The sequence below is a fragment of the Elaeis guineensis genome, chromosome 6 (genome assembly GCF_000442705.2).
Source record: "Elaeis guineensis isolate ETL-2024a chromosome 6, EG11, whole genome shotgun sequence".
NCBI classification, from domain to species: Eukaryota; Viridiplantae; Streptophyta; class Magnoliopsida; order Arecales; family Arecaceae; genus Elaeis; species Elaeis guineensis.
In genome coordinates, this window is record NC_025998.2 from 103,333,072 (window position 1) to 103,349,766 (window position 16,695).

General features: G+C 43.2%; 1 protein-coding gene across 1 annotated transcript; it reads left to right on the forward strand.

Moving 5' to 3' along the window:
• The first annotated feature begins 5,541 nt into the window (after positions 1-5,541).
• LOC140858872 (uncharacterized) lies at positions 5,542-11,223 on the forward strand. Its single transcript, XM_073260151.1, has 2 exons — positions 5,542-9,446; positions 9,534-11,223. The coding sequence occupies exons 1-2, from the start codon at positions 8,976-8,978 to the stop codon at positions 9,699-9,701; spliced, it is 639 nt and encodes a 212-aa protein (XP_073116252.1). The 5' UTR covers positions 5,542-8,975; the 3' UTR covers positions 9,702-11,223.
• Positions 11,224-16,695: the final 5,472 nt, after the last annotated feature.

Below are 16,695 nucleotides of genomic sequence, written 5' to 3' on the forward strand. Positions count from 1 at the left end.
TTGACCACAGGCCTCTAGTTGTAATTCTATGTTAGTAATAAGTATGGTTGGCCACTTACCATGTGGTGTGACAACATCCATCAAATCCAAGAAAGTTAGAAGATCCAACAGGATTTCCAAGGATATAATTGGGGACAAAAGGTCTCAGACGGCCTCTTTCCTTCCTACGGCACCAACCTCACCCATAAAAAGAGATAATTCAGGGATCCAGAGGTATGCTTTCTCTCTCTAAAAAAAGTGCTCACTCTTTCCTCCTGTTGCGGAAATCTGATTTGAGCGTCGGAGGGTCTTCTCTAGAGCCTACTCCAATCGGAGACTTATCTTATAGGTCTTGTCACCGTCAATCCGCGGTCATCACCCAGTGTCGGCCAATTCGGTCCAAGATGGATTTCAGATGCAATAGATTAGCGCTAGAGGAAGGATGGCCACTTACCCACTTTGGAGAAAGAGCACGCGACCCATTACCATGCTGCCATGAAGAGCGTTCTTGAGATGTTCTAACTTCACGGCATGCTGATCGGCAGAAACTCTAGTCGAAAACCATTCTCCGTACTAGCTATCGGGGGCATCCCCCACAACCCCCTCTGCTAGTTCTCAAAGAGAGTTAGGACCAGTTCAATGCTCTTGCCACTTAAGTACGGGCATTGACTGCGGTGGTTCACACCATGCGATGAACAAAACTAGTGTAGGAGGCCCATCCCCACCGAGCCTATCTTTGTTAGGCCTAAAAATGGGGGGTAGGCAATCCAAAGTAGAAGGAAAAGTAAGCTTTAAGAGAAACTCTCATAGGTTGATCCGAAGTCAAGATCAAGGCCGATTAGAAGTCAAGGATAAGACTAATCCGAAGTCAAGGTCAAGATCGATCTAAAGTCAAGGTCAAGGTCGATCGAAAGTCAAGATCAAAGCCAATTGGAAGTTAAGGACAAAGTTGATCCGAAGTCAAGATCAAGATCGATCCGAAGTCAAGGGCAAGGCCGATCCAAAGTCAAGGACAAGGTTGATCCGAAGTAAAGATCAGGCCAATCCGAAGTAAAAATCAGGCCAATCCGAAGTAAAGATTGTTGGATTTCGAGGTGTCATGCATGTAGATTTTTTAAATTTTTTTTGAAATACATAGTAAAAAATTAGATTAAAATTATTTTAATCTATGCATGTATAGATTTAATCTAATACTTATAAATCTAGTTTATATGATGAAGATAAGATGAGCATGCATCTGATTTCAAAATAAAATAAATTCTAGTGATCAGATCACCTACCTGTAATGCTAAATTTCTTCTTCAAGATCTAGATCTAAAGATGTCTTCAAGTTTCGATGAAGTCGCACACACGTTTGGCCTCTATAGATTTCCACATAGGACTGATGCAGATCAGAAGCGTCTGAGAACATCAAGGTGCTAGCTCTTTTACAAATCTCACTACTTGTTGGATCTCCTTCTTTGACTCTCGTAGAAGATGATCTAATGATCTACGCGTGAACTCCTTTCGCACAGGATTGGAGGAACAAGATGTAGCAAGAGAACTTCTCTTCCTCTCCTTTTTCTCTGTCTCTCTAATTTTTCTATCTCTCTTAGCGCATCAGGGTGGGTGTTTGGAAATTAGGGCACAAAAAGGAGGGGCGCCACTCACAAATTTCTCCGATGAAAATTCTCGTAGAATTCTAGTATTACCTCTATATGGCACCCTAAAATACTCTCTTATTTAATTCCAATGCCCGAATCTCCTTATCCTATCCATCTAGAGTTTAAATTTAAATTTAAATCAAATTCAAATTTAAATTAATAAATGAGAATAAGAGTTGATGGACAGAGACTCTCAAGAGGGGCTCCAACACATGGATGTGCGACCCTCTCCCTCTTTCTCGTATGCAATGCCAATTTGATATTGGCACCCACTTTAGGCATGAGGGAAGAGAGAGAGTCCCAGTAAATTGGGACTCTAGTATTTAATGCAATTTGGGTTCAATCCAGATTCAATTTGAATCTAATTCATATCCGATTTGAACCCAATCATTCCAGATTCAATCCTACTCTAATTAGGATTCAAATCTAAAATTCAAATACCCAATTAAACTTAATTAGATCAAGTCTAGTCAAATTAAATTAGATTTAATTCAATTAGGAATTGAATCTCAATTTGATCTTATCAAATTGTATTGCAATGATTACAATTAAGTCCTCCTAGCTAATTATTAGCAGATCCTCTACTTGTAACTTTTGCAAATTGATCCAAATCATCAATCATATTAATCATTCGATCATAATCTAACTATTCGATCTAATCAAACTTTTTTTGTGTGTGACCTTATAAGTTCTATTTTTTCTGGTAGTAAGACATATCATGATCTCCATCATAGTATCATCGAAGCACCTTTCAATGGATTGGAATAATTTCAACTCATACACAATAAGGATTATCGATCCAAAATGATCCTAGTGAGCTCTCACAATCTACTAGTGATGCCTAGCAGTATGTGATGGCTTCCTAGCAGAATAGAATAAATAGAACCTTTAGGTGTAGTTACCATATGATTCAGTTTTTTTATCGTGAGTTCCAACAAGATGGAGGTTATGAAAACTCGTCAAACTCCAACATCTGTCTTATGAAAAATTCAATTAGCTCGAGTCCAAATAGCGAAACTCATGGAAACTCCTTTCCATCAATCACCTTGTTGTAGCCACAGATTTAAGGACTTAGCTTCTCAAATCTCATGGAATTACTTATCTACTAAGATCGATAGATCCCATCTAGGTATGCACCCTACTCCTACAATGAATCTACTATAGCCAACATACACTACAAGTACCTAAATAGTTAGGAGACCATGTTTATGTGTAGTCAAACTACAATAACCCCATTGTGAGCAATCAAGGCACCGTAGGTCAAAGAACTATTCACACGACTACAGCATCGAAAAGATCACTGATGAGTAAGTAGACATTCATGTGATCTTTTGTATGGTCATGCTTAGTACTGACATTCTCTAACAACCACCTGCACTCTCGCTCTAATAACCATCCGTACTCTCGTCCAGTGTCCTCACATTGTAGACTAGAGATTTATTTGTTTCGAAGAAAATGATTCGTGCATCGATCTAATCAGATCAGTTATCATTCCCGTTATGATCCATCAATCGAGAATAGTTTAAGAATTAATTATACATATCAATTTTTTGGATGATTCTCAAACACATTATACAAGAATGGATAGAAAATATCAATTTTATTGATAAATCAATAATTTAAGCATAAATATATATCATAGAATAATTATAATGTGTCTGCCATATTAGTTTCTAAGACATACATCTAACAATCTCCTATTTGACCTAAAGTCAATTGACCACTAACCTAAGTCTCATTTTCTCATGGTGGATTTTAGTCTTCTGCTGGTTTAACTACTTTATCAATGGGTCTATCATATTGTCTGTGGAGTCTACTCTTTGCACCTCGACGTATTTCTTTTCGAAGTAGTCATATGTAATGTAAAATCACCACTTGATATGTTTGGACCTTTGATGAGACCTAGGCTCCTTAACAAGTGCTATGGCACCGTTATTGTCACAGTATAGTACCATGGCATCTGATGTCATTACATCAAGTTTCATAATGAATTTTTTATACCAAAAGGCTTCCTTTGCAGCATCTGAGATAGTGATATACTCAGCTTCCATTGTTGAATCCACAATGACAGATTGCTTGGAACTCTTTCAATTAGTAGCACCATCATTGCATATGAACACAGATTCTAATGTAGACCTTTTATCATCAAGATCAGACACAAAGTTTGAATCAGTGTATCCTTTAACACGCAACTCTAATTCTCTCCCAAAGATCAACAATAAATCCTTAGTTTTTCTTAAGTACATAAGAATATTCTTCATAGCTATCTAGTGTTCTTCATTTGGATTCGATTGATATCTGCTCGTGATGCTTACAGCAAGTGTAATATTAGATCGAGAACATAACATAGCATACATAAAGCTCCTTATAGCTAAAGCATAAGAGATCCGGCTCATGCACTCAATCTCCTCAGTTGTAACTGGACACATCTTCTTGGAGAGAGTGATACCATGTCTAAGGGGCAGTAGTCCTCTTTTAGAGTTTTTCATACTGAACATGAAAAATATCTATTTTATTGATAAATTAATAATTTAAGTATAAATATATGCTCTAGAATAATTACAATATATCTGACATATTGGCTTCTATGACATATATCTAACAATCTTCAATTTGACCTAAAACTATTTGGCCACTAATCTAAGTCTCATCTTCTTAAGGTAGACTTCAGTTTTCTACTAGCTTAATTGCTTTGTCAGTAGATCTGTCACGTTGTCTGTAGAGTCTACTCTTTACACCTCGATGTATTTCTTCTCGAGGTAGTCGCGTATAATATGAAACCGTCACTCAATATGCTTAGATCTTTGATGAGATCTGGGCTTCTTAACAAGTACTATAACGTCGTTGTTGTTGTAGTACAGTACGATGGTATCTAATGTCATTACATCAAGTTCTGTGATGAATTTTTTTTGTACCAAAAAGCTTCTTTTGCAGCATCTGAGGCTACGATATACTCAGCTTCCATCGTTGAATTCGTAATGATAGGTTGTTTGAAACTCTTCCAGCTAGTGGCACCACCATTGCATGCGAACAAACTCCCTGATGTAGATCTTTTATCATTAGGATTAGACATAAACTCTGAATCAGTGTATCCTTCAACCCACAACTCCGATCCTCCTTCAAAGATTAAGAACAAATCTTTAGTTCTTCTTAAGTATTTAAGGATGTTCTTCATAGCTATCTAGTGTTCTTTATCTAGATTTGATTGATATCTGTTTGTGCCACTCACAATAAGGATAATATCAGATCGAGTACATAATATGGCATACATAAGGCTTCCTATAGTTAAAATATAAGGAATCCTGCTCATGCGCTCAATCTCCTCAGATATGATTGGATGCATCTTCTTGAAGAGAGTGATACTATGTCTAAAGGGTAGTAGTCTCCTTTTAGATTTCTCTATGTTAAACCTCTTTATCACTTTTTCTATGTATCTTTTCTATGAAAGGTCAAGCATCCTTTTAGATCTATTTCTATAGATCTTTTTTTCTAGAATATAGGATGCCTCTCCCAAATCTTTCATGGAGAATTTCTTGGACAATCATCTTTTGAAAATCGAGATCAGTATAGGAATGCCATTTTCAATAAGGAGGATGTCATCTACATACAGTATGAAAAATTTGATAACTTTCCTATTGATCTTTTTATATACATAAGATTCCTTCTCATTATTGATGAAATCAAATGATTTGATCGTATCATTGAAACGAATGTTCCAACTCTGAGAAGCTTGCTTTAATCTAGATATGGATCTTTGTAGTTTGTAGACTTTGTGATCTCCATCATTGGAAGTGAAATCTATAGGCTGCTCTATATAGATATTTTTCTCAAGATATTCATTAAGGAATGTAATTTTCACGCCCATCTGTCATATCTCATAATCATAAAAGGCTGCAATGCCAAGCAGTGTGTGGATGGATTTAAGCATATACATAGACGAAAAAGTATCCTGATAGTCAATGCCTTTGCACTGACTATAATCTTTCGCCATGGATCTAGCTTTATAGGTCTCTATCTTACCATCTGCATCTATTTTTTTTTTTTGTAGATCTATTTATACCCAATGGATACTATACCTTCGGATGGATCCACTAAGGTTCATACTTAGTTCGAATGTATTAAGTCAATTTCTGACTTTATAGTATTCAACCATTTTTTGGAGTCAATATCTGACATCATCTTATCATAGATTTTGGGATCATCTCTATGACCCATATCTCCTGTTGGTGCAGAATTTCGCTGATGCCGGAGAAGCTGGAGTCGAGGGGATCACGACCGTCGTCGGGACCTGCAAGAAAAGTCTAAACCGGAGTTGGAGGTGCTCCGGCAAGACCCTCCGATGCTCAAGTCAGTACTCTACTTCAACAGAAATGGAGCACTCGAATGGAATTTTAGCAGAGTTTAGAGATAATGCTTAGAGTTTAGAGGAGAATGTATCTGGGGGGTCTCTTTTATAGACGGAGAGCGTAACCGATTGACAGCGACGTCCGTAACTGCTTGGTAGTGGGCCATTCAGGGCCACGTGGAGTTTGTTACGGAGAGTAGTGGTGTCCGTTGTCGCAATTTGTCGGAGAGTGATGGGGCCACGTGGAGTTTGTTACAGAGAGTGGAGTGGTGTCCGTTGTCGCGACTTACCGGAGAGTTCGGGCTGGACGGCTGAAGTTCGGTTAGGACGTCTGGTGGAGCAGAATAGCTCTCTGTCTCAGCAATCTAAGAGAAGCTTGGATGTTTTCGAGGTTACTGACGGGTTAACTGTTGTTGGGTGCCTTAGGCATTGATGCTGTAGACGAAAGTCATCTGCTGTAGAATCAGATGAAAATTTTCTGTTGGAGAAATCCGGCTGGAGTCTGATTGCTAGAGAAGTCCGTCTGGAATTTGTCTGATGTAGAAGCTTGTCTGAAGACTGTTCGCTGGAGAGGTCTGGTTGCATGAGGAATCTGACGGAGGGTCGATCGATAGCGAAATTTGGAAGGTGCTATAGAAGGTCGATCGATAAAAGAGTCTGGAAGACGTTGTGGAAGTTCGTCTGCTGGAGGAGTCTGGAGGACACTGTGGAAGGTCGACCGCTGGAGGGGTCCGGAGGGAATTTATTCGTTGGAGAGGTCTGGTTGGCACTGTTGAAGTCCGGTTGGCACTGTTGAAGGTTGATGGCTGGAGAGGTATAGAAGACATCGAAGACAGTCGGTCACTGTAGAAATCTGACTGCTGGAGCCCGTCCGTTGTAGAAGTTCGTCTGGAATCCATCCGCTGTAGAAGTTCGGACGGAGTCTGATTCTTGCAGAAGTTTGGAAGGAAGCCGTTTACCGTAGAAGCTCGGATGGAGATCGGTTGCCGTGGAAGCCCGGATGGAGATCGCTTATTGTAGAAGCTCGGCTGAAGTCCGCTTGCAATAGAAGTTCGGACGGAATTCGCTTACTGTAGAAGCTCGGATGAAATTTGGAAGGCGGTCGACCACTGTAGAAACTTGGATGGAGTCTGGTTACTGTAGAAGTCCTGCTGCTGGAGAAGTCCGGACATTGATGAAGTCCAGAAGAAGCTCGGAGTAAAGTCGATCGTGACAGGAGGAAGACTGGAAGAGATTCGGAGAGTAGTCGATCACTATAGAAAATTGGCTGATAGTAAAGCCCAAAGAGCATTTGGAGCAGTCCGATAGACGACTGAAGGAGCTCATTATTGGAGAAGTTCGGAGGGTAAGATAGGAGTTCGTCTGTTGGAGGAATCTGGAGGACACTGTGGAAGGTCGACTGCTGGAGGAGTCCGGATGGTACTGTGGAAGCTTGGACGGTCAGGGGAGTTCAGAAAGACGCCATACAAAGTCGGAAGCCGGAAGAGTCCTGGGAGGGTTGGCCTCTTACGAACTTCAGCTGGGGTTATTTTATACCCAACACTAGTCTTCCTACTTCCGAGTTCGAGTTTTGAATGAAGTACAGAGAAATTTTCACAGTCGAAGTTGTCCCCCTTGATTTCCGTACTCGATTGTTTTCAGATATTTTGGCGTTTGGCGTGTCAGTGCTGAAGTCTTTTCAAATCGAGGTGATCCAAAATTTTTTTTTTGAAATTTCCACTAGAGCGTCGCTCCAAGTACGGCACAATAATGATTCTATCAGTCGTCAGCCGTCTGCCACGATGAGTGGGACACGCGGCGGTTGTAGGTCAGCCAAAGATGATCTGCAATCATTATTGCATCAGACCCTGAGGTCTATTTAAACCCATCCCCCTCCTTCAGGGGTTTCACCTTGCTTGAGATTTTTCTTCGATCTCCTCTTCTTTTCTGAGAGCTTCATCCTCCTCCAGCGTCCCTCTCGATCTTAGGCGCCCTTCAGGTCGACCTCCATCGCCTTCGCTGCCCTCCTGCACCTTTCGGACCAGCCTAGGTTAGTTATGGAATCTTTCTTTTTCTTGCTGTTCTTCCATTTTTTCTCCTCTGCATTCCGTCCGTTCGGTTTCTCCGCGAGTGCCTTGTTCCCTATTTTTTTCAATTTTTTTGAGATTTTTATTTGATTCAAAATGTCCTCCAACACTTTCTTCTCTAGCAGTTCTAAAAATTCGTCAGCTCCAGGCCCCCAAAATCCTAATACTGTAGATGAACCCATACTTAGGATCGGATCTCGTCCGATCTTTGTACCAAACACCATTCTCAGCTCTTTAATCTCGGACGAACTCTCGCTGATTAGGATTCAGTACGGGATTCCTCTGGAGTATGAGCTTGAGCTTCCCGGGCCAATTGACCGGGCTAGCGCCCCTCCCCCTGGCCGCTTTTGTTTATATACCAGGAAGCCTTCCGCGTCGGGCTTCGACTTTCACTCCCATCTTTTGTTGTTGTTCTTTTTCGCTTTTTAAATATTTCTCTAGTTTCTGTAGTGCCGAACTCCTTTAGATTTCTGATAGGATTTCTTTCTCTCTGTCATTTAGCTGAAGTTCGGCCAACTCTTCCCTTGTTTAGAAACTTTTATACCTTTAAGCGTCACCCTTCGGCAAAGGACTGGTGGTACTTCTCCTCCCAGTTCGATAAAAAGGGGTTACTGAAAGGTGTCCCCTCTTCTATCCACAACTGGAAGGAGAGGTACTTCTACGTCCGATGCCTGACCTTGATGCTGGGGTTGCCCCCTGGGGCTCCCTGAGGGACTCCGTCCGTTGGGCTTCTAGCCTGGGAAAGGATGACCTTGAAGCCTCCAATAAACTTAAGACTTATCTAGCTTCTCTGCTCTCCGACCTTCTGAAGGAGTAACTTTTATTCAATGTCGGCCTGAGCCGTCTCAACCCTGTCGATATTTTTTCTTTCTCAAGTCATTCGCTGCTTCCTCTTTCACTTATTCTATTTCTAAGCTGTGTCGATCTTTTTTCATTGCAGATATGGACGCAAATGCAGTTCAGATACTAGCCAAGGGTCTCAAGGCCTACAAGAGAAAAGACGCCGCAACTTCTGGGTCGGCGAAGAAGGCGAGGGTAGAGGAGACAAGCTTAGTCGTGCTTGCCCAGGCGGCCATTGTCGTTGATGCCCCCTCCGACGTCGAGCCCGCAGTCCCTCGAGCTTCTTCAAGAAGCCCTCTGACCGAGGTTCCCGCTCCAGAGTCTCGTCCCGAGGAGGCGTCAGGGGTCGAAAGGAAGAGAAGGAAGAAGACGGTGGCCCGCAAGATCAGCAGTAGCAGGGCTGCCATCGAAGGGTCCAACGGCTCCGAAGAGGATCTGGGGGAGAATCCCTTCAACAATAGGGATTTAATAAAAAGGTTGGTCGATGGGTACGTTTTGCCTGAGATCGTCCATAGGATCGTCTATGCCGATCCTGAACAACGGGTTTGGGACTCTCTGGGATCCTTTCTTGAGGTAGGTCGATTTACTTTTTTCTTCTTTTCGCTTCTTCATTTAGTTCATTTCTTAGCTTTCATATTGACTTCCTGGCCGCTCTTGTAGATTGGACACCAGCTCATCGCCAACATCGAGGCGATGAAAAATACAAAGAAGCAGCCCAGGCAGAGGAAGGTCGCCAGGCTGAGGCTGCTCATCTTAAGGAGAAGGTCGTCGAAGTCACGAATCTCCAAGAGGCGCTCCAGAAGGAGGAACAAACTTCGACAGATCTGAAGGCTGCTTTGGAGGAGGAAAGAAGGAAGGTAGAGGCCGAGGTCTCCAAGCTGAAGGAGCAGATCCCGACCCTAGTCTCGGAGGCAAGGGCCCAAGCAGTGGAGGAGTTCAAGACCTCCTCCGAGATAAGGGATCTGAATATCAAGTTTGGCCAGACCGCCTTTATCAAAGTCTTCGAGCTTTGCCAGGAGGTGGTCGAAAAGTTTTTCGAACTCGACCTCAGCTTCCTGGATGAAGCATTCGACGATGAAGCCAGACCTTTCGAAGCTGCTGCCGGTCTCCATCCAGTCGGAACCTCTTCAACTGCCGCAGCTGCTGTGACCGACCTTCCAGGGGCGTCGAGCTCCTCCACTTCTGCTCCAGAGGTCCGAGACCTCTAATTTTGTATTTTTCCTTTGTTACAACTTTTTTTCTCTTTCTCTTGTACTTAAGAATTATTCAATCAATGAAATCAGATTCCTCTTTACAGGGAGCTCCTTTTTCTCCTTCTACTTTTTCCTCCTTTTTTTTTTCTTACAATGATTTGCATTGTGACACTTTTGTTTCCCGACAACAGTGCCCTGCCGAAGCTCTTCTCCTACCGCAGGGGATTCCTTTGAAGTCTATAATCCGGGATCTAAGAAGAAAAGTTCGTTACCTAACGAAGAAATCAAAGAAGATGGATGACGAACTTCACAGGCTGAGAAAGAGCCATTCGGAAGCCACCGTGGAGATTACTCGCCTTCAGAACCTCCACAAAAAGGACTTCATGGACTACAGCCGGAAGAAGGCCAACTTCGAGAAGGAGCTTGAGGAACTCTAGAAATGCGCCAGTGATCGATCTTGGACTCAGGCCTCCAAGATCAGCTCCCTCGAGGTCGAGTTGGCGGCCGCATGGGAGAAGATCGGCCAATTGGAAGGGAGCTCGTCCTGGCTTCCAACTCAGGCTGACTATGGTTGGGACTGGTCGAAAAAATTCTCCGACCTCCAGAAGCAGCTACAGGACATCGAGACGAATTACAACACTCACCGAGTCGGCTGTTGCGGGTAAATAGACAACTACAGAAGGAGGCTCAAGATGGCAACCGACGAGGTTGCTCGCCTTCAGAAGCAGTTGTCCGAAAGAGCCCGGGTCGTTTCGGTTCAAGGCTCCGACGAGCTCCGATCCTTGAGGGAGACCATGGAAGAACTGTCCGTAGCCCTTGGGAAGGAGAAGGCCGAACTACAGCGGCTGAAAATTCAGCTGGCCTATGAGCAGTAGGCGGTCAAGGATGCAGAAGCGGAGTCCGAAGTTCTGAGGAAGAGGCTTCAAAAATCGGAGGGCAAAAGCCGGCGGTTTCACCAAATGTATCGGGAGATACTGTTAAGAAAGAAGGAACTGAAAGAAGAAGTTGAGAACTTAAAGCAATCCCTGATAATGGCTGGAACCGAGAGTTCGAAGTCAGAAGAAGCTGAGCTTTCTTAGAGCTTCTTTTACCTTTTGTTCTATGTATTCTTTTCTTTTCTTGTTGTTATTTTTTTTGGCCTTCAAAGGCTTTTGTAATGCTCTCTTACTAATGAAATGAAAAAGAATTTTCTCATTACATTGTCTATTCTTGCTCTGAGTTGTCGTTTACTGAGCTTCTCTTGTCTTTTGTCCTATTCGATGTCGACGTTGTTTGAAGGTTCCTGACATCACCGCATTGATTCGTTCTTTTTGTTCATGATCGAAGGTCTTTTTGAGGTCATTCGAATTTGACGCTTTCTCCTGATATTCGAGCTTGGGGTCCGAACTTCTCGTTATTTTGAGGAAGTCTATTTTCTCCTGCTAGTGTTGGGTTCCCCATTAGAGACTGAAGATTTTTGATAAGAGTTTTTTTCCTCGTTGAGATGAAGTCCCTTGTGTCTTAGATGTAGTTCATTTTTTTCTTATCTCTGGCGTAGCTCGTCGCTTTCTCTTTTTCTCTCTCTTTTTTTTTTATGTTTGGGCGAGGATTTTTTTCTCTGCTCCTAACGGGGTTGTAGGAGTGTAGAGGAGCCGTTGAGGAGGTTTTTTCTCTCATCCGATCTTAAACGATCAGGTCTTCGTTTGTGTTAGGATGAGATTCTCCTCCTGTTTCCGACACAGTCAATTTCAGCTCATGTTAGGATGAGATTTTCCTCCTGTTCCTAACAAGGCTGTGGGGGGCACATAAGGGTCGTTGCGAGGGCCTCTCTCCCCATCCGATCTTTTAATAACCAGGTCTTCGACTTTGCTCATGTTACGATGAGGTTCTCCTCCTGTTCCTAATATGGCTGTGGGGGTGCATAAGGACCGTTGTGAGGGCCTCTCCTCTCATCCGATCTCTTAATAATCGGATCTTTGACTTTGCTCATGTTAGGACGAGGTTCTCCTCCTATTCCTAATATGGCTGTGGGGGCGCATAAGGACCGTTGCGAGGGCCTCTCCCCCCATCCGATCTCTCAATAACTGGGTCTTCGACTTTGCTCATGTTAGGATGAGGTTCTCCTCCTGTTCCTAACATGGCTGTGGGAGCGCATAAGAACCGTTGCGAGGGCCTCTCCCCCCATCTGGTCTCTTAATAACCGGGTCTTCGACTTTGCTCATGTTATGGGGGTGCATAAGGGTCGTTGCGAGGGCTTCTCCCCCCATCTGGTCTCTCAATAATCGGATCTTCGACTTTGCTCATGTTAGGATGAGGTTCTCCTCCTGTTCCTAACATGGCTATGGGGGCGCGTAAGGGCCGTTGCGAGGGCCTCTCCCCCCATCCGATCTCTCAATAATCGGGTCTTCGACTTTGCTCATGTTAGGACGAGGTTCTCCTCCTGTTCCTAACATGGCTGTCGGGGCGCATAAGGGCAGTTGCGAGGACCTCTCTCCCCATCCGGTCTCTCAATAACTGGGTCTTCGACTTTGCTCATGTTAGGATGAGGTTCTCCTCCTATTCCTAACATGGCTGTGGGGGCGTATAAGGACCGTTGCGAGGGCCTCTCCCCCCATCCGATCTCTCAATAACTGGGTCTTCGACTTTGCTCATGTTAGGATAAGGTTCTCCTCCTGTTCCTAATATGGCTGTGGGGGCGCATAAGGGCCGTTGCGAGGGCTTCTCCCCCCATTCGGTCTCTCAATAATCAGGTCTTCGATTTTTCTCATGTTAGGACGAGGTTCTCCTCCTGTTCTTAACATGGCTGTGGGGGCGCGTAAGGGCCGTTACGAGGACCTCTCTCCCCATCCGGTCTCTTAATAATTGGGTCTTCAACTTTGCTCATGTTAGGACGAGGTTCTCTCCTATTTCTAACATGGCTGTGGGGGCGCATAAGGACCGTTGCGAGGGCCTCTCCCTCCATCCGGTCTCTCAATAATCGGATCTTTGATTTTGCTCATGTTAGGACAAGGTTCTCCTCCTGTTCCTAACATGGTTGTGGGGGCACATAAGAGCCGTTGCGAGGGCCTCTCCCCTCATCCGATCTTTCAATAATCGGGTCTTCGACTTTGCTCATGTTAGGACGAGGTTCTCCTCCTGTTTTTGACATGCTTAGTTTCGATTGTCTGAAGGAGCTACTCCCTGTCGTTATAAGCTCATGCCAAAAGAAAAGATATGCGAATATGAAACTTTTATTTAATGCAAAGTTATCGGTAATACATTCATAAATTTTTTGAATTCCATGGTCGCAGAAGGTCCGCTCCTCCGAGCTCTTTTAGATAGTATGTTTCGAGCTGGACTACCTCCCTGACTTCATACGGGCCTTCCCAGTTTGGGGCAAGTTTTCCTTGGTTCTGAGGTTGTGAAACAGTGGCTCGCTGAAGTACTAAGTTCTCCACTCTGAAGGCTTTGCTCTTGACCCAGGAGTTGTAGTAGCGGGCTGCTTTTTGCTTGTAGGCTGCCATCCGAACTTGAGTTGTCTCTCGTTTTTCTTTTAACAAGTCGAGATTGGCCTTGAGATCCTGTGAGTTGCGCTGCTCGTCGAATGCCACGACTCGCACCGACGGAAGCTTGAGTTCAATCGGGATAACGATTTTTGTTTCGAAGGCTAAGGCAAAGGGGGTCTCTCCCGTGGGCAGTCTTTGGGTAGTTCGGTATGTCCATAACGCATGATAAAGCTCGTCTGCCCAAGTTCGCTTTGCTTTTTCAAGTCTTGTCTTGATTCCTTACAACAGAGTTCTGTTAGTTACCTCGGCTTCGTCGTTTGCCTGTGGATGGGCTATTGATGTAAAGTTATGGGAGATGTTTAAGTCCTTACAAAATTCAGCAAATCTTGCTCCAGCAAATTGTCGCCCATTATCAGTAATGAGAGTTCTGAGGGGGAGTTCGGATACGCTTGTATCCGAGGGGAGTTCGAGAACATGGCCGAGCTTCACTCGGCCCTTTTTCAGCTGCGGGCTTACTGGAGTCACCGACCTGCCACTCCTTCGCGACCTCCTCGTCCTTCAGCTTGAAGGCTTCCTCTGCTCGGGCATATCCTTCGGTCCGAGCCAGCAAATCAGCGAAGTTCCTGGGATATTTTTTTTTCAAAAAAAACAGAAAGTCATTCTTTTGAAGACCGCTCTTCAGGGTTGCCATTGCAACTGATTGGTCCAAGTTCCGGACCTCCAATGCGGCGGCGTAAAAATGGTTGACATAAGTTCGGATGGATTCTCCCTCCTTTTGCTTGATGTTGATGAGGGGCTCCGAACCTCTCCGGGAATGTCGGCTGCTAACGAAATGAGCCACAAACTGATGGCTCATTTGATCAAAGGAGAAGATAGTATCCGATTTCAGTGTCGAGTACCAATTTCTTGCTGCTCCCTTCAAGGTAGATGGGAAAGCTCGACACAGGATGTCGTCTGGCGCGTCATGGAGCAGCATCATTGTCCGGAAGGCCTCCAGGTGGTCAACCGGATCCGAGGTCCCATCGTAGCTTTCAAGTTGGGGGAGCTTGAAGTTCGATGGGGTCGGTTCCTGCATAATCCTTTGAGAAAAGGAGGATCAGTACAGATATCCTCACTGTAAGCAGGAGGAGCATGGTGGAGCTCTTCGATCTGCCGGTTCATTTCTTGGAACCTTTGATCTAGGAGATCCTCTCGATCGTGAATCTTGAGGGTCTTCTGGTAGAATGGAGGTAGGGACCCTCCAGGGGTGGAATCGTGATCGGATAGAGGGCTCTCCGTCCTTTGCTTCCCCTCTTCGGAGGATACAGGGCGACTGGCCCAAGTGGGCCGCCCAATCATCGGATTTTGAAACTCCAGCGATGCTCTTTCCAGCCGCGCAGATGCCTGCTGCTGCTGCTGCTGCTGCATGGCCTGCACCGCTTCGGATTTTTGAATTCTTTATGTCATACCTAAATTCTTTGAATTTTTCAAAAGCTTCAGATTTATATCTCACACATATACCTTTACCGTGAAAGATCATCGATAAAGGTATCGAAGAAAAGATAGCCACCTCTGACTGCACATCAAATGAGTTACACATATTAGTGTGTAGCAGGTCAAGTATCTCAGTGGTCCTCATCCTATGTTCTATAAAGGATAGTTTGGCCATTTATCTCTAAAGGTAAAATTTATAAACCGAAAATGACTCAAAAGTCGATGAGCCTAAAGGCTTATGCCATTCTTTTTTGTCTATTCTGTCCTCTCTAATGTGACCAAATCTAAGGTTTCATATATACTTTAGATTCATCTCATTTTTGGATCTCTCAGATCCTACGATACTCACTATCTGCTCAGATACCGATATCGAGTAGACCAAACATATCTATTGAAGGCATATCTCTTTTCTTTTCTTTAGGCTTTCCAAGTATGCAGGACAATTTCTTCTTTGGCTTGCTCTTGGACTTATATTTCTTTACGGACTTCTTCTTCTTCTTCCAAGTAGATCTTCTCTTGGAAGTAAAAGTTCGCTTTATAGTGAGAACCCTCCTCTTTGAACTCTTTAAGATCCCTTCAATAGTCACCAAGATGTTCAATATTTTAACCAAGTGCAATCGATTTGATTCATGTGGTAATTTACTATAAACTATCTATTAGAATTTTGTGTTGAGACATGCATGTGCGTTTTAAAATTTTTTTTCTAAACAATATAGTGAAATAGAAGATTAAAATATTTTTTAATCTAAATCATATATATATAAAATATAGAACATACAAATCTACTTCATATGCTGAAATTGAACATATGTTGAATTTTATGCTGAAATAAAATATGTGATCGAATTACATACCTATTTTATAATTTTTTTTCTTCGAATCTAGATCTGAAAGAGATTAGGTTCTCCCTTAGCCGTGCAAGTGTCCGATCTCAATGAGTATTCACTCAAGATCAGTCTGAAACAGTCTTCTTTAGTGTCGATCTTTCTTCTTCAAGAATAATCATCCTGTGAATCTGAATGAAGCTGGATCGTGATCAACTCTTTGATCCTTTCTGTGATCATTTTTTCCCTTCTTTTCTTGCTTTTTTTTCTTTGATTATGTAGCAATCAAGATCTAGAAACCAGCAAGCAAAGAGGGACACCCAAGCTCCTCTTGGGCGTGGAGATGGAGGATGCTCAAGCTCCTTTGGGCATTGGATCCAAAGGGAGAAGAGAGGGAGGCATGGGGTGATCTTATGGGAGGCATGGACTACTAAAAATTAGATGTAAAAAGCCTTAGAGATGGTCCTTTTAAATAGGCAAAATGTTTAAATCCTATTCAAAGCCAAATTAAGTCCTATTTGTATTAGAAATCCTTATAGCCTTAGATATTTGGCTCCCTTTAGGAGATCCATTAAGCACCATCTATTGGAGCTTTTTCGGCCACTTTTTCACATGTCAGATGGGGCTTAGGGGATGCCCCATGCTGGTCCTTCATGCCTTCTTTTAAGTGGGCATATCTAACTTGATCAAATCAAGTGGTGTCCCATGCAAACAATCAAAAAAATTGATTAAGGGGTTGAACCCTTAATGTATATGATCTATAATCCTAGGCATCCAACAATTGGAGCCCAATAAATCTAATTCATTAAGATTATTAGTAGGTAATAAACTTGAATTAATCGTATCAAATAAGTAATTCAAGTGCAAA

What these genes read in the sequence shown, in the direction of transcription:
- LOC140858872 (XM_073260151.1), top strand. Translation starts at nt 8,976, where the DNA reads ATGGACGCAAATGCAGTTCAGATACTAGCCAAGGGTCTCAAGGCCTAC. An exon ending in CTCTGGGATCCTTTCTTGAG is followed by an intron (nt 9,447 to 9,533) that starts GTAGGTCGATTT and finishes CCGCTCTTGTAG; the next exon opens with ATTGGACACCAGCTCATCGC.